This window comes from Phaseolus vulgaris, chromosome 2 (assembly GCF_051622355.1).
Source record: "Phaseolus vulgaris cultivar YP4 chromosome 2, ASM5162235v1, whole genome shotgun sequence".
Lineage (NCBI taxonomy): Eukaryota > Viridiplantae > Streptophyta > Magnoliopsida > Fabales > Fabaceae > Phaseolus > Phaseolus vulgaris.
The window spans coordinates 23306444-23324716 of NC_143499.1; the positions used below are offsets into that span (position 1 = coordinate 23306444).

The 18273-nt window shown below is 31.4% G+C and overlaps 3 protein-coding genes across 6 annotated transcripts; 1 reads left to right on the forward strand and 2 right to left on the reverse strand.

Annotated features, from left to right (window-relative positions):
- Positions 1-5375: 5375 nt before the first annotated feature.
- On the forward strand, positions 5376-6637 carry LOC137810969 (WEB family protein At3g51220). The gene is made up of 2 exons (XM_068612488.2): positions 5376-5642; positions 5840-6637. The coding sequence occupies exons 1-2, from the start codon at positions 5520-5522 to the stop codon at positions 6335-6337; spliced, it is 621 nt and encodes a 206-aa protein (XP_068468589.1). The 5' UTR covers positions 5376-5519; the 3' UTR covers positions 6338-6637.
- A 432-nt stretch (positions 6638-7069) lies between these two features.
- On the reverse strand, positions 7070-9549 carry LOC137810970 (transcription initiation factor TFIID subunit 14b). Its single transcript, XM_068612490.1, has 6 exons — positions 9160-9549; positions 8926-9014; positions 8619-8840; positions 8122-8309; positions 7900-8021; positions 7070-7398 (listed from the first exon to the last, which is right to left on the reverse strand). Exons 1-6 carry the CDS (start codon positions 9280-9282, stop codon positions 7306-7308), a joined length of 837 nt encoding a protein of 278 aa, XP_068468591.1. The 5' UTR covers positions 9283-9549; the 3' UTR covers positions 7070-7305.
- Positions 9550-14263: 4714 nt separating this feature from the next.
- Positions 14264-17681, reverse strand: LOC137810971 (uncharacterized). Of its 4 annotated transcripts, none has more exons than XM_090298386.1 (4): positions 17494-17646; positions 15926-16228; positions 15366-15846; positions 14264-14727 (listed from the first exon to the last, which is right to left on the reverse strand). In XM_090298386.1, exons 3-4 carry the CDS (start codon positions 15830-15832, stop codon positions 14553-14555), a joined length of 642 nt encoding a protein of 213 aa, XP_090154512.1. In that variant the 5' UTR covers positions 15833-15846; positions 15926-16228; positions 17494-17646; the 3' UTR covers positions 14264-14552. The 4 variants fall into 4 exon arrangements, with proteins under 4 accessions (XP_090154512.1, XP_090154513.1, XP_068468592.1 ...); XM_090298387.1 differs by lacking the exon at positions 17494-17646 and adding an exon at positions 17268-17376; XM_068612491.2 differs by having other exon boundaries at positions 15366-16228; positions 17494-17681.
- Between the last annotated feature and the right edge of the window lie 592 nt (positions 17682-18273).

Sequence of the window (18273 nt, forward strand, 5' to 3'; positions counted from 1 at the left end):
CTCTCGGCTTCTCCTCAGATTGGGCTCTCTCAGCTTCTCCTCAAATTGGGCTCTCTCGGCTTCTCCTCCGATTGGGCTCTCTCGGCTTCTCCTCCGATTGGGCTCTCTCGGCTTCTCCTCCGATTGGGCTCTCTCGGCTTCTCCTCCGATTGGGCTCTCTCGGCTTCTCCTCCGATTGGGCTCTCTCGGCTTCTCCTCGGATTGGATGCTCTTGGCTTCTCCTCCACACAGATAGGTGTACCTGCAAGGCGCTCCGATGCCAAAGTCATAAATGGTTTTATATTCATCAGACAAAAATCACTCTTACTTACCTCTTGTGTTGACCTCCTATTTATACAGTTTTCTTAATGGGCTTACACTTTACCTTTGGACTTTCTTTCTACATCGTTTTATTATTTACGCACCCCCTAACACAAGCTTTTATCTAATTGGGCCCTGTTATAATAATAATATATATTTTAGTTTTATTCTTTTATACATTTATTGGCATAACCTTTCGGTTATCTCTATATGTGGTTTTCGGCCTAACCTCTAGATTTTAGCCTAAAAGTACAATTATATTCCAAATTTTGTATTTTATTTTATCATTGGACTTTTACAATTTATTAATTTATCACTTTCCAATTAGTGAATTTTATATTAAACTTTTAATTTTGTCAATTTGTATCATTTAAATTCTAAAATTACACAAATTTTACTTATTCATCAAGTAAACATCATGTTGGAAAGAAAAGGTTAAACATACAACATAAATTTGTATACAAAATTTATTTAAATAATAATTTATGCATTGTATTCAGGCTATTTGGTTTATTGTCCATAAAATACTTTCTTTTATTTTTTTAATTATTAAATAAATATATAAATCATTTTTAAATGATAACATAGAAGAAAAGTATATTAAATATTTTGAGACATCTTCATGTTACTTTGTTAGTCTCTTTTCACCATCTTTAAACTTAAACTCACCCACTCATTATAAAAGTTAATTTGGTAATATCACCATTATCTTGCCTTAATAAATAAGATCAACATTCATTTAACATCATATAGTAATTTAAAATACTCATCTCTTTATCATTATACACATGAGTTTATCTCTTTGTCATTACACATTAATTTAATGTGATCCGAACATTATGTCTCTCATGACGTAATGATCGACAAATACTCAGTGTCTAAATTTTCCATGTTATTTTTGTTGTATTTCATTCAAAACATAACATCTATCATATTTTTCTTTATGATGAATCTAACACATTTCCATAACAAACAATTTCATATAATTTCATATATGTTTAAAAAAGGATTCTTTGTCTCACATTATTTGATTATTCCACTATCATCAATATCATATTACAAACACAAGTCATGCAATCACTCAATATGTATAACCTTCTTGAAAATCTATAAAGAATTCTACTATTAAATCATGTAAATCTATTACATGAAACACTAAACCTAGGTGTACACAAAATCATACTAAAAATCTAAAGTAAATAAAAAATACCACCATACACTATGAATGATAAAAAAAAAAAAAAAAAATTTATGCAAGTATAACATGTAATGCCTCTTAAGTTTTCTTTTTGTGAAAACATTTTTTGTTAATAGAGAGTTCTTGAACATTAATAGAAAAATTGTGTAAGGTTTGTTATTTTTGAAACTGGCAAAAAATATTTGTTATATACATTGATATAAAATTGATCTAATTTAATAAATTATATGCAATGATAATCAATGTTTTTTTTTGTTTTTAATTGAATATGAAAATTTAATAAGAACATTTTAATTAATATTTTTATAGTTATGTTATTAAATATAATCAATTATCTCACTTGTCATAATTAATTACATACAAAACTAAATCATAAACCGTAAAACTGCAACAATGTATATTATATAACATAATCATTTTTTTAAAGATAATTAATTATACCTTAAAATAATTTATTATATTTCAAGATGATCAATTATATCTAACATAATTAATTATTATTTTTAAAATACCCTTTAAATTATTTTAAAAGAAATTCAAGTTTTTATAATAACATAAAATATATATGAGATGCATAAACTAAAATAAACTTATAGCTAATGTATGAGTCGCAATCATAAAACAAAAATAACACATCGTTATATTTCTTCTTTGACATCAATTATTACATTAAATTTTTTACATCAAATATATCTTTGACATCAATTATTACATTAAATTTTTCTTCTAAATTTGAAACCTTAAATTGTTATATTATTTAAAATTTAAATATATTTGTATTCTTATAAAAATTAGTGTATTTTTATTTTGTTCCTATAATTTTTCTATTGTATTTTTTTGCTAAATTTTTTAATATAAGAATTTAATCCTTATAAAATAATCAAATTTTGGTTTTGTCCATTAAAATATATTTTTATTTTAACCGTTTTAAAATCATGAAATTATTACTTTTAGTATCTAAAATTCACTTCTAGGTAAATAAATAATATTTATTTTAGGATTAGTTTGTTAAAATATCAAATGTTGACACAGTACATCAAACACTATTGAAGATTATTTGGAATAAACAGTTATTTTGCTTATCGTCTAAGTTAACGAGTGTCATTATTGTAAGAACAAACCAAAATTTCAACTCTTTGAAGGATGAAAATCAAATAAAATAATTTATGTGAAATATATTTTTTTTTTACTAATTTTACATGGACTAAATTTATATCTAAGCTATTTTTTAAGAATATATATATATATATATATAAATGTATTATTTTTTAGTATAAAACTATCTTTAATAAAATATTATCAATTGTTCATATATGTTATCATTATTTTAAAAAATAGTTTGTAAACCTCGTATTAAAATACAATGAAATAAATTTATATTAAAATCATAGTACTTGATATGTTTTATTTTTAATTATAATCTGATTAAAAAATAACTACTATTATTAGCTAGTAAATGTATGCAAAAATCTGTCTTAAAATAAATATTTTTAAAAAAAAATCAATAAACTATAAATATATAAAAGTTACGTTTTTTAGCATATTTTTTCACATTCAAATGAAAACACATTCATTCATTATTCGTATTATATCTAGTGTATAGTGTAAGATTTTATACTTGTCAATCAACCTACATTACATTTCATGGACAAATTCTCCCTCCACCTCGTACTTTTCCATCTCTATATTAATGGTGAAAAATCAGTTTTAATCTTTTTTAAAAATTTAAATAACATTAAATAAAACATAACCTCACATTTTAAAATAATTTTACATACGATATCATTCCTCTTTCCAGACGCAACATTTTCATTCTTCTTTAACCACAGTCCACAAGATAAATTCACCCTTAAGAGTTTTGGTCTCTTATAGTTAAAAGTTTTTTCCCAAACAACATTGCACGAATTTTGTCAAGAAAATAATTATTGTTGCGCTACCAATGATTCCATAAAGTGGACTGTTATTGTGAAGCAAATTGTGAACCCTCGTAACCAAAAGTTTATTCTAAAGTGTGAAGATAAATTTATTTTTGAGTTTTTACTTCATTTTTGCACCTCGCTAGTTTTTTTATGGGTTTTATGCCTTTTGAATATTAAGCGAATGAAAACACATTCACCACCAGTCAAAACACCACAAAACTTACTTCAACCATCAACGTTCACCACTAGCCACCAAGAGCAACCACTACTAATTGAAAATGAAGAATAAGACACAATATTCAAAAGGGTATTGTTAGAATTAGAAAAAGTATAGAGGTGCAAGGGAAGGTATGAATTCTCCCTCCACCTCCATACCTTCTTCTAGCACCTTCATATTAATTATAAACAGTTGGTTTTAACCTTTTTAAAATGCTTAAGTAATCATAAATGAAGCATAATTTCACATTTTTGTAACAACATAATTCGCACCCCCACACCCTCGTACTTCAATTCCATCCACATACCTTCCTTCTAGCCACAATACTTCCCTTTTTTCTCCCGTTTGAAAGAACAATTTTATCATTTTAGTATATGTATGAGAGGGTTGATGAGAAGAATCGTCGGCGTTCCTCGGTGCAAATATATATATATATATATTTTTAATTTTGTACTTCATATTTGCACCTCACTAGTTTTTTTTTTCTGGATTGTGACTTCAAAAAATATGAAAAAAATAAGCGAACAAGAACACAATCATCACCAATAAATACAAAACATACCTCAATCACTAATATTCACTATGAGTCATCACAAACAACCACCACCACTTGAAAAAAAAAAGACATAAGACTTTCCACCATACTCACAAAGGTATTGTTAGAATTAAAAGATCTATAAGAATTTGCCATTAAATAAAATAAAGAAATGGTAGATAAGTTTGTGTATATAACACAAGAAGAAAAAAATATTGTTTTTTATAAGATATGTATATTTGATGGAAAATAATATAATTTGAGTTAAATATAAACAGTATGATAGAAATACTATATTTTCAATATTTTAACACAATTGAATACTAAAAATTCAAACTCAAAATCATCAATTAAATTAAAATAATTTAATGTAAACGTTGTAATACTAATTTATTCTAATGCATAAACTTTGATAAAACGATTTAAATGTTTATGCTTACCTTAAAAATTGAAATGGATATTGAGGAACACAACTTTTTGCGCAGCTTAAGCTGTTAAAATAGGAAAATCATATTGAATTTGAAGAAAATTCATTCACTATTTGTATTTAATCACATATGACGCAATCTTATATTATTTTATTTGTATTGATGGTTTATGTTTCACATAAAAGATTTTATATGATCCACCACCATAAACCATATATGTCTCTTGTCCAGCTTATTAGCCTTAGAAATAAAAAGGGTAAAAGTTTAAAATGGTAATAAAACTTAAAATTTATTAATGTAATTTAACCTTATAAAAATGAAACAAAACATATGAACACTTGTATATAACAAGAATAACAATAATAATATGTTTGTTTTTAAAATCTGGAAGTAGGTCTAACTAGAGGGCGTTGGATACCTATTTAAATAGCAATTTGGGCGATGCACTCGAATGAAAAAACTCTCCCCCTTAAGAACATGAACATGCCAAGTCTTATTTTCTTTCTGAATTTTTTTCACATGGGCTCCACTAATCCCTGAAATGGAACCAAAAAGAAACGATATACTATCAAAACTTCGATATCATATAGATTGAACTAACTAAACTATGAGGACACTCCAACCACCCTTGTCAACTTCAATTAACGAAATACTAGTGAAGTGGACGCGAAGAAAAGAAAGGTTATGTGATTCTACAAAGTTTCTTTTCAAGTTACCCAATTATTACACCACCAATACCCATTACTAATGACCCTTAAGACTAGTCCCCTCATCTCTTGTATTAAATGGAGTTTTGCCTTCACACATTCACTCATACATAGTTATTACCAACTTTCTCATTCTATCACGGTTTAGTTTCTACACCAACTGAGGACAACTTGGCAACTAGTTAGCACAACAACAACGTACATTCACTGGTAAAATGGTGATCATGGAACGCACAGAGATTGACACTCGTGCCCCATTCAAGTCTGTTAAAGAAGCAGTTATGTTGTTTGGAGAAAAAGTATTAGTTGGGGAGATTTATGCCAACAAGCTCAAAGAGGTTCTCCCATTTCTCTTTCTATTCTTTGGTTTTCATGTACTTTCAGTTAATAAGAAATCATAATAGACACATTAGTTAATAAATTTATCATACATATTAAGAACATGCATATAACAATTAACTCCAAATTGCAAAATATGCATGTAGTTTGTTAATTAATTTTTGCCGTGATTATGCATGTGTCTGGAATGATTAAGATGCAAGTTGAAGGGAGTGCACAAACCAGAGGTGGGGCAATGGCAGCTGAGCTGGAAGAAACAAAGCAAAGTCTTGAGGGAGCTAGAGAAGAAGCTAGCATGCTGGTTCAGCGCATCAAGTCCCTGAAGAAGGAACTGGAACAAACAAAGAAAGAACTTGAAGAAACAAAAGCAAGGGAGAAAAGGTTGCTGCAGCGACGGGTTGATCCAGAGATTGAAGACCTTAAGTTCATTGCAAATGCAACCAACGTGGAAATCAAAACACAAAGTAATGAGGAGACAGTTGAGTTCCAAAAGAGAAGATATGTGAAATTCGCTAGTCCTCATGCTCTTGCTCATGTGATTCCTAACAAGGGTGAATTGCTTGAGAGACCCCCTTCTGTCAAGAAGACCAAGAGGAAGCCACTGATGCCTTTGATAGGATGGCTTTTCTCTAAAAAGAAAGAAAGCCATGAAATTGACTCTCCCAAGCCTGATAACTCCTTCTCACCTTCTTAGTTGCCTAACTTGCCTCTATTCTTCTTCAGTTTTCCATAAATATGTGTTGGAGTGCCCTCAGTTTTCAAATTAATAATTACCCCTCGTCTTTTTTTCTTTGTTTCAGAGGCGAAAGTTGGCCCCTCTCAATTTTGTAAATTCGTACCTCTAATTTGCTTACTGAGTTGGCCTGCTTTGGAATTTGCTTGGTAGAACAAGAGCTTCTGGAACAGTAAATTCGGACATCAGGCAATAAAGTGTTTTTGGGTATATTGTATACTCGGTAACATATATCACCGTACAACTACAACTTTGTTTTTTTTATTTGGTCAACAAACTAAACACAGCACTGAAATCTTTACTTTTTTTATCCGTATATTTCATTTTGACTAGTAGAGTCATAAGCCCTTTTATCCTTCACGATTGCTCAGCATAAGCCAGCCAAGTCAACAACCGACACAATATGTTTGTAAGTCCAAAAACAGTTTATCATTGAAGCATTTTTAACTATTTTATTTAATTTTAACTAACAATTAATTAATTTTTAAGTAAAAAGTATTGATGGAGCATCATTGTTAGAATTAAGGTAGCTAATGATAAAAGCTTTACAAGTAATAAATAAAATTTTCACAGACGAGTCTGAAAAAAGGCTTAGGATGTCTTCTGCTTGATACCAGGAAACACGGGGCATTTCTTCCGCCACAATTGTAATAGTTATATTTAAGTTAGGTTTTCAAACGATTAAACAGGAGATTAAATATAAATTTAACATTAAATATTATAATCCTAAAAGTATGACCAATACAGACTTAACGGATAAATGTTATTGTACATCTCCATTCTTCTAAAACTCTAATATTTTCAGCAGATAAAAAATATTCAACACAATCTACAACGAAGACTATATACATAGTTATTCATCCCTGATCTTCCAAGTTTGACCCCAAAGGGGAAGCCCAAAAAAATTATAAAATAAAAATCATGTACATTCATAATTCATAACCAGAGGGTGGTTTTGACAGCTGAGGTAGTCCTTCCACCAAACTTAATTGTCTTCGCAGCTTAACAATATGAGCTTGCACCTAGGACATGGCAACAAAGTCAGCACAAAAATCTCCACTAACTGTTAAAAGACTAAACAATTCAATAACAGCAACTCAGTAAAACATTTAAAAAAATGCTTTCAAACGGTAAGACAGAGAGGCCCACATGTGCAACTAGAGAGTTAAGTTAGTGCTCACTACATATGCATCCAAAACAGTGTCAAACAAATAAAACATTTGGTGAAAACCACGGACTAAACCATTAGGTTTCACTATCCAATTAAAAACCTCCTAGACTTTGTGAAAAGATTATCTTGATTAGTTGCATATGAGGACTGGATCAGTGAATTTAATATATTTACTTTCGGATGGTAATCCTCATAGCACATAAAATAATATTACTTTAAGAAGAATAAACAGCATAACATAGCATAGCATCCACAAAAAAACTAATGCAGAATAAAAGCCACAGATAAATACCTAGCATAAAACTACCGAGTTCAATAGGCATGATAGAATAATTGAATAATAAACCATAACCTGCTGGCGTGCTGCTGCAAGTTTTAAGAGCTCATCCGCCTCAGAGAAGTTCAAGAACCATTGGCTTAGAGAATGATCTTTGGTGTCACCTCTCTCCTTGTCATTCATAGTATCAATTGGTACTGCATAAACCAAAATAAGGGAAAGCGCTTAAGGGAATAAGTCTTACGGGGAAAATTCTAAATGATAGTAGGAATAGGAATAACATTCAAAGGAAAGTACCGGGGCTTGGTAAATTCAAACCAGCAGGAAGCCTAGGCACATTAACAGCAGGATGATTCTGTAGACGTGCAAGAAAACCATCAGAGGGTTCAGGAAAAACAATCTCATTATAAGATTCAACTACCACAGGTTTTTTCGTAGACTGGGGGCCAGATTCATCTTCTGGATATAATTTCAAATGGTGATACCTACAATATCGAAATTCATAGCATAAATTACTCAAAATAATGCAATCGTCCAAGTACCAAATCCAAGTAAAGAGTAAGCCACCGATTTCATGTGTGAAATTTTACTCTTTCTCCTATGAAGTCTCTAAGTAAAACAAACTACTCAAGTAGCCCTAAAAGTATTAGAAATCTCATGCTAAATAGCACCTCTCATATTAAAATAACCTTCAAATTAATTCTTAAAATGTACTCAAATAGTTCGAGAACGAAATTGATGGTTTATTGAATCAGAAAAATATGAAGACCTCAAAAGAAGCAACTGAAACTCACAAATCCAACTGTTTTTCACAGGCATCACTGTGGAAATAGAGAGTGATGGCTATTTCAAATTCACCCCAACCGCTTTCTGATAACTCAAACGGTGGCGACTCCACAACTCTAGTGGGGTTATTAAAACTAGGATGTAATTGAAACACAACTCGCTTAATCACCACCCCAAGATCTTCATTCGAGGCTCCGCGTACATACACTGTCCACTTGTGTGACTGAGACCTGGTAGCAACGAAGGATTAGAGACTACAGCCAAATCCAGGGACCCAAAAAAGAAAAAAAGGACACAAACAAAGACCCAACTTACTCACTGGCCTTCCTACCAAGATAGAATGCAATGGTCCCATACACTACCGGGACACAAATTTCAACATCTTTGAGCCTCTTGTTCGCATTCTGAACCAAAAAAAGAAAAAAAAAATCTTGAAGGAAAAACTCGGTACCCAAAAACCAAAAACGTGGGAAATACAAACCGAGAAGGAAAGAATCATACATAATTAGGGTTGAAGAAATTGATGATAGAAGCTGAAAAAGGGGTTACCTTCTTGTCGGAATCCTCAGATGGTATTGCGATCTTGAGGCGAGAGGGTTTAATGGCGGAGGCACCATCATCGGACAAATGCTCACCTTGTCTCTTGAGGGGTAACGGTTGAGAGTAAGACATTTGCCAATTTCAGTGTGTTGTTTTTGTTTTCCAAAATTAAGAAAGATACAAGTCAGGAGAATGAGGTTTAGGGTTTTATAGAAATTGTTGGCACTGCTACTACCCGATTCATTCCACTGGATTCTCCCTTCCTTGCTTTGATTCCTCGGCAGTTGTTCGGTTTTTTGCCTTACACTTTAAAAAAATATCTGGAATGCTGGCTCTCTGCGCGACAAAATCCAGATACTTTCATTTAATAAAACAAATCTATTTTCTTAAGTAAGGAAACAAGAAAGCTTCTCAAAAATAAAAAAGAAGACATAACTCCTTTTGGGAAAAATAAAAAATACAAGTGGAGAAGTTACTTATTCCATATTTATGATTTTGATATTATTGAAGATTTCAAGTCTATTATCATTTTATAAGTTAATTTTACAATTTTGAGTTATATATAAATATAACTATTTATTATCATCATAATTAGATTTATTAAAGTTGATCTACCTCTCACAAATATTTAATGACACACTTTTTAGTATGAAAAAGGTGTCAAATTGAAGTATAAATTTATTAAAATAATTGGATATAAAAGAAATTATAAAAATATAGATTAAAATTAAAATAATTTTTTATTTTTTAATAAATAAAAATTTATATTTTAAAATAAAAAAGCTAAATTACTTTATAAATTTAAAATTTAAAATAATTAATTAAATTTATTATTATTATTATAATATTTTTTAATTAATTATTATATTATAATATAAAATATAAACAATTTGCATAAATATAATCAATTATGTTTTTAACATAATTAATTTTATATATTAATAGAATATTTATTACATAATCTATTATGTTTTATGTTATTAAACATAATTGAATAGGTTCAATTTTCTTTTTCTTTTTTTTTTTGCAAATTGTGGCAGAGGTGAAATTTTGACTTGTTTTCTTTTTTTACTACTTCCTTTCCTTTCTTCGAAACTATCTGACAAACTGGGACACTTCAACCTTTCCACCATGTTCATGCGTTTTTCTGTGTCGTTTAATGCCAAAGTTACTTGTTTCAATGTTCTAGTTTAAGGCGTTGGGTTGGCAATTGAGTTTTTTTTTTTGCTGCAACGCGAGAGAAAGTGAATATACAATGACATTGTAGTATTCATTTGACCCCACGCCCATTATTCTCACACATGGGAATTTCATCGTTGTCACATTGATAATGAGCATGGATGATCATTTGGCTGAGGAGACCGTTAACATGTTGCTTTGCGTTCAGCTGATGTTTCACTAGTTTGGATTCATAATAATAATTTATGTGCACCTTCATACGTACGATGTGGTGGTGTCTCTCCGATAGTTTTATTAGTTAAATATTAAACTCAAAATTATCAGTTTTTCTTTTCAGGAAACAAGAATTTGAGTGGTCAAGAATAATTATTTCTAATTCTAGTTATAACAATCTTAAAAAACTTAAATTTCACAAATCTATGGTAAACTATTTAGAGATATTGTAATTTTTATGTCGTGAAATAAAAATATATTTTATCTTCACAAATGGGCATCAGAGCTATAGTCAATGTAACCAATAATTTGTCACTATCCCTAATTAACAAAGACAACAAACTACAACAATTGGAGCATCTAAATGAAAGTTTTTCTTGGATCTTAAAATGCTTGGAAAGTGATTCAATAAGATTTCAAAGAACCAGAAAATACAACCGGATACTCGAAGGCCCAAAATAAAATGTTGAAAGAGAAACTATCAAAATATAATATAACTTTGTACATGTTCTATCGAGCTATTGATAAGTCAAATTTTAAAAAAGATTGTTGGTGCATCAACTTCAAAGGAAGTGTGAGACATTTTGGAAAAAGTGTTCAAGGGTGTCGATCGAGTTAAACAAATGTGTTTCCAAATTCTATGAGATAAGTCGACGACCATGAAGATGAAGGATGCAAAAGATGTATCTAGTTACATTACTTTTGTGCAAACGGTGGGCAATCAACTCAAATGCAATGAAGAAACTCTCACAAATGCAAGGATTGCGAAGAAAATTCTCTGGTCATTGACAGATGACTTTGAAAATACTGTATAGGCAGTCGAGAAGTTAAAAAATTTGGAAGAAATGATCGTTGATGATCTCGTGAGTTCTCTTGAAGCACACGAATAATGAAAGAAGAAAAAGAAACAAGAAGTCTCTGAAGAAACCTTACAAACAAAGATGATCATCAAGTAAGGTGATGTATGTACAACATAATCAAGTAAGAGGACGTGGACTCGAAGGTCACAATTTTGGCTGCAACGGAGATCGTGGTCATGAAAACAATAATGAAGACATAAGACAAATGAACCATCAAAATTGGCGTGGACGGGGTCGCAGTCGTGGAAAAGATGGTCGTTCAAATCGTCCAAAGTCCAAATGTTGAATGTTACAACTTTGAAAATATGGACACTACGCAAATTCTTGTTATGCCGATAAGAAAATGTCAATTTAGTCGAGGAAGATGAAACAAAAGATGAAGAGATTCTCATGATGGTAAATGAAGGCGTCACTCTAGATAGTGATATGGTGTGGTATTTGGAAATTGGTGCTAGTAATCATATGCGTGAGCACAAATACCTCTTTGTTGATATACAAGAGATTGAAGATGAACACGGTTTTTTTGGAGACTCAACAAGTGTTCCAGTCAAAGGACGGAGAAAAATATGTTTTCTCCAAAAGGACGAAAAAGAATGTACAATGGAAGACATTTATTATGTATCTAACTTGAAAAATAATATTCTTAATATGAGACAATTATTGAAAAAAGGTTGTTCGGTTATCATGAAAGACCGAATGTTGTACTTGAAGGTAAAAAATGGACAAGTGCTCGCACACGTGGAGATGACGAAGAGTATACAAGAGAGGTGTTTGCAAGTCAATATGGAGGACAAAACATGAGTATGACATTTACAATTTGGACACTTACATGTTAGAAAATAATAAATGATCCATGGGTTACCAAACATGGACTACATCAAGAAATTTTGTGAAGGTTGTGTACTTGGTAAGCAATAAGGACAATTTTTTTTATAAAAAAAAGAATATCGTACAAGTAGACCTTTCAAGTTGATTCATATCAACATATGTGACCCAATCACTCCCAATTATTTTAGTGAGAAGATGTATTTCATTATTTTCATTGACGAGTACATAAGAAAGACTCAAATTTACTTGTTGAAAGAAGAATAAAAAGAATTTGAGGTGTTAAAAAAATTCAAGGTGATGGTGAAGAAGACAACCAATTTATACAACAAGGCTTTATGGTCGGACAAAGGCGTAGAATACACATCAATCACTTTCACATACTATTGTGAGGGACAAGGTATCAAAAGATTTCTGACAGTACCATATTCACCTCAGCAAAAATGGTGTCGTAGAGAGAAAAAATCGAACAATTCTTGATATGGTTTGATCAATGTTGAAGACCAAAAACATGCCAAATGAATTTTGGGCAGAAGCCGTGCAATGTGCTATATATGTTCAAAACCAATGTCCACAAATTAAATTGGTGAATCAAACACCACAAGAAGCCTATTGCGATCATAAACCAAATGTATCATACCTTAAAGTGTTAGGTAGTGTGGCCTACGTGCATGTACCGATAGAAAAAGAACAAAACTTGATGATAAAAGTAAGAAATATGTGTTCATTGGGTATGACGAGAAGACAAAGACTTTTAAGTTGTTTGATCCAATTGACAAAAGGATGATTGTGAGTCGAGACATACAAGTGAATGAAGAAAGCATGTGGGACTAAAAGAACCAAATGGAGGCAAAACAAGAAGAGTCATTGAGTGCTGCACCAATAAATACTCCAATAATTTTCCTAGATCATGATGAAGAAGAAGAGTCACACCAGCCTAAGATGCGAAGCCTACAAGATCTATACGACTCAACTGATGAAGTGCATTTGATTTGCTTATTAGCAAACTTAGATAACATTACATTTGAGAAAACAGTAAGAGATAAGAAATTGAAAGCTACAATGAATGAAGAGATAAAAACAATTGAAAGAAATGAAATGTGAGCAAAATATGTTGCGACATCTTAGTATGTGTATATCAAGCTAAGAAATTTACTAAGTGAGTTAAATTTGTAACAACTTAATGCAATTGAAATATGATTTGACAACAAATCAGCTATTTAATTAGCAAAGATTCCGGTTCATCATTAAAAGAGTAAGTGATGCTCATTTTCATTTTATTAGAGAAAATGTGAATGGAGAAATACAAATAATGCATGTTGCAAGTCATGATCAAGTAGCTGACATTTTTTACAAAGCCTCAATCAACAATTTTGTTTGAAAATTTAAGGGAGATGATTGGAATGAAGGATCGGAAAAAACTGAGTTAAAGGGATGAACATCAGTTTTATTTTCAGCATCGGTAAACAAATGTGAATTTGAAAATTCTACTGTGAAACTATTTATAGACATTATACTCTCTATTTGAAAATGAAGTGAAATAAAAATATATTCTCTATTCACATGGTTATGGAGTGGTTTTGATTACCTTGAGAAGTATAGGGTGTCACATTTGTGGCTTCCATTATTCTTGCTTTGGCTAAATAGGGTCACCAAATTGGAATTAGGAAACTAAAAAACAGAAAAATTAAAAACTGAAAACCACTCTAAATTAATCTTTTTGTTCTTTACTGTAGCTTTAGTATTTACAATATCAATCTACTTTGAGTTTTAACCATTTATGGTGTGATAGATCCATTAGTTTTAATAGGTTTTTATTAAGATAATAATAATAATAAATTATAGGCTAAACACTATTCAAATAACGTTTAAGAAAATGCTATAAACTAGTGACATAAACTCAAGTACCTAGACCCTAAAGTTAGAGAAAAATTTATATTAATAAAATAAAGTATAAGTTAGTTGAAATGACTTACCAGATGCTTGATGGTAATTAACTAGTTTATGGAGTGAGGTTAGGATCCGGTCTCAACGTATTTGCAGCAAAGAGACACCCCATTCTCATTTTTTTTTCTTCACCGTGAAAGAGCACGCTAAGTTTACATTCCAAGCACAAGTATTTTCTGTGTTCAATCTTAACAACAATAAATGGCACCAGAAAATAAAATTAAGGCATTACTGATGTTTATGGATAACCCTTGTTTAGTGCCTCTTCTGGAAGAGAGGACCTTGATCAAGTTCTTTATCCAGTGAAGCTTTTCACTTTGGATGCCTCCATTGGTCAGCATAAAACGCAAAGCAACTATCTTTCACGTGCTTTGGCATTTACATGTTTGAAGCACTTAAGGCCATTACCTTACATTGTTCATTCAATGCAAGAAGTTGAGCCTCTTTCTTGTCAAGCAGTGCACTCAACTTGACATTCTCTTGCATAAGTTTCTGAACTTCAGCCTCTTTCTGCATCTTCTCACCCTCTAGTTGAGTAGTCTTTGCAACTAGCCTGCTCCACAGGAACATCAGGCAATAAGAAATGAATGTACATATCAGAGGTAGAAATGAACATTGTACATGAGAATTCAAATGAATGTTTAACTCCACCAATGGGCAAATGAGTGTATCTTCACATTTAAGGTGTGTTTGTAAAAGGAAGGGTGGTCATGAAAGGGCGTTGTTTCATTGACGGCTATGCAAACACACACCTAGTCATCAACATCCAAATGCATTTATAGATACTTGCAATTAAGGATCCACATTATAAGTATGAATTTTCAAACAGAGAATAGCAGGATAAATGCATCACAATTTATTACATATACCTATAACACCAAGTTTAATAGTATTTAGTTCTTTTGTCCCTAAGGTTCCCCAGATTATTTCAGTTATATGAATTTTTGCTTCTAAATAAGAGTCTGGGATAGATCACGGCCATCTGAATATAGAAAATCCATCTACGGCCAAAAAAAAGGATAACATTATTTTACTAAAGTAGAATACCTGATCCAATAAAAATCAATGATGGCATAAAAATGCAGCAAGAAGTGTACTGAAGCATGTAACTCAAGCAACTTGATTTAGGTCAAACATCAGGTTATTATCAAGACAAGTAATAATATTGTTGATATCAAATAATATACTTACTTTTCAAACAGCCTCTCAATAGTTCGAAATTGTTTCTCCGAAGAAAGCAAGGTTTCTCTTACTGTGATTAGACCACTAACATATGATTTCAGAGACTCAAATTCTCGCTTCACTCTAGAAAGTTCTTCTTCGTTTTCAGCAGCTCGTTCTCTCTGTCTGGTTGTTTCTTCCACCAAGTCTTCAACTCTCTGCCGCATTTCATTTAGAATACTGTTTGTATTCAAAGCAAAACGCTCCATCTCCTCTAATTTCATAGACACGTTCTCTAACTGGGAAGACTTCCGCTTAATTTCCTCCTGACTTACAATTACTTTTCCCTTTTCCATTGCAGTTTCTGACTCAGCCAAGAAAACTCTTTTGACAAGGGCTTCCATCACATCTGCAACCATCTGTACAGACTTGAGTATCTCTCCTATATAAGCTGCATCTTGTTCATCTAAGGAACCATGCTGATGGCTAATCTCCATCCAAGATTCTTCATCTGCGTCATCAAATGAAGAAAGGTCAACATTGCTGGACCAACCGGATAATGGTATCCCATTTTTGTCAACAAAGCCTACCCCCTCTAATTGTTTGATGCCACAAGCTGTATGGGCTAAATGAGGAACAGCCATGAGCCTAGCTTTTGATTTCAAGTAAGTCAACAATGTAGAAGCAGTTTTGACTCTTTGCCAAAGAACCTCCAATTCCTTCTTTGCATCTCCATCTGAACCCTGATTACAAGCCTTTACTTCTGTAAGTTCTTTCTGCAATATATCTACTTCAGATTGGCTTCGTGTATTCTCCTGCTTCCATGTTTCATGTGATTCACTCAACCGGGACTTCACATCTAACATGTCAGCATTTTCATCTGTCGCCATGCGCTGTCCAATGTTTCACAGAAATGTTAAAAACGCACTATGAAGGATATGTACTGTGATAAAAAAAAACAAGCTAATAAGGCTAATGTTTCATCTTATGAAACCTTTGGCAAAGCTCCATCAAAGAGTAATCGGAAAGATTCCAGGTATCTTAAAGTGGGGTTTGAAAGTAATTATATAACTAGAAGGATGCAGCACAGTAAGTTCAAATACATATTAAAACAAAATAAAAACAAAGCAAACAAAGGTAAATCCACTTGTGCTTTAATCAGATATATATCGGCCAATGTTCTCATTTCAAACACAAGTACCATAGATACGCCCAAGAACTTTAACATGTTTAAAAATAATGTCTCCCGGAAAGCAACAATAAGAACATGATCTATATTCTTTGCTTCTTTGAAGCTTCAGAAAGTTCATAGCATCTACCTATATCAACTAGAAGTACTAAAATATTGTAATACAAATAAAAGACAAACATCTCGATCTCATTCGTCTGATATCAAACCTCTTGGCATCAGACTTATACGTCACGCATTCCTGGTTAGCAATGGTTTATGTCTTCAACTTACAGCACACACAAACAATCGACTCAACCTTAGACATAGACACTACACTTACGTTTGAAGCTAGATCTCGCTGACAGAAAACTTTCAAGCGGGAAAAGAAATAATAATAAACAGACAATAAATAGTGTTTCTGACACTACAAGGCAGCCCTGGAAACACAATTAACCTTAAGCAACCAGCTGTTAACTCCTGTGAGCTATATCCTCGAAAAACATTTGCCTCTCTCTCTCTCTCTCTCTCTCTCTCTCTCTCTCTCTCTCTCTCTCTCTCCTTTTTACTTAAAATTAAGTAAAGCTTGGATTTTAAGATGTAGTCAATTTAGCATAGTTTGGTGAACAACACCAGCACCGCCCAGGATGAAAGCAGCGCATCGAATTGTTAACCAAACAAAAATGAACTAAGAAAAACAAAACTCTGAACAATTTCATGGCAGGAAAAGAATCAATACGTATTTCAGAACCAAAAGATCTCACCCCTTTCTCTACTTGAAACTGATCTTGTAGTGGAAGGGAGAAAGATCAAAATTTTACCCAATCCATAATCAAAGGAACAAAATTGAAACCGAATATCCACCAAAAAGAGCTAAAACATGAAATTGCATATTTAAAGATAACAAAAGTGATTAGAATTGTGGAATCTGGTAAAAGGGGATTAAAGTAGAATAAAACAATCAAACAAATAAGAAGGTAGGAGAAGCACCTCCTTTGACAGAAAAAGCAAGGATCGGTTGAGTGAAATGAAGATTACAGGTCTGAGTTGGATCGTTTTCTCACTAAGTCTTCCTCTCACTTCAAAAAGAAAAAGAAAGGCGATGGGAACCAAAATCTGCTGCCTGCAACACTTTGCTGCTTTACCTTTGACAGTGTTTTATTTTCTTACCTTAAAATGAAGGTAAAATAGTTTAATGTGTATATTCTATACTAAGTCATTTGATGATACAATTTCGTATAAGATATATTTCTTAGTTTTTAATAATTATTTTATAAATTATATCAACATTTTTTTATTGATTAATAACAATTTATTTCACACTCAACAATAGTTATTATTACAAACTTTAACAAAAAAATAATACGACATTTTAAATATTTTTTATAATGTATTTTGAATTTTATAATTAACAAGTTAAATTGATTGATAAATTTAATCTATAATTTTTTTTTCTAAATAGTTTCTCGATTTCAAAAAAGCAATGTGGAGTTTTTGAAAATGTGATAGGGTGAACTCCTAAAAAGTATTTAAATATAAGGACCTGTTTACTCATATTTTTTTTATATAATATACAATTTTCTATAATACTTTTACATTTAGAATTATTTCCTAGGTGAAATAAATATTTGTACGGAATTACTGAAATGAGTCACGCATAACATTGACATTTAATATATTAAAATAATAATGTTAAAATTTAAAAGTAATTATTCGAATATTATAAACAAAAATACTTTTCCCAAAATGTTGAGTAGCAACTTTGAAGTA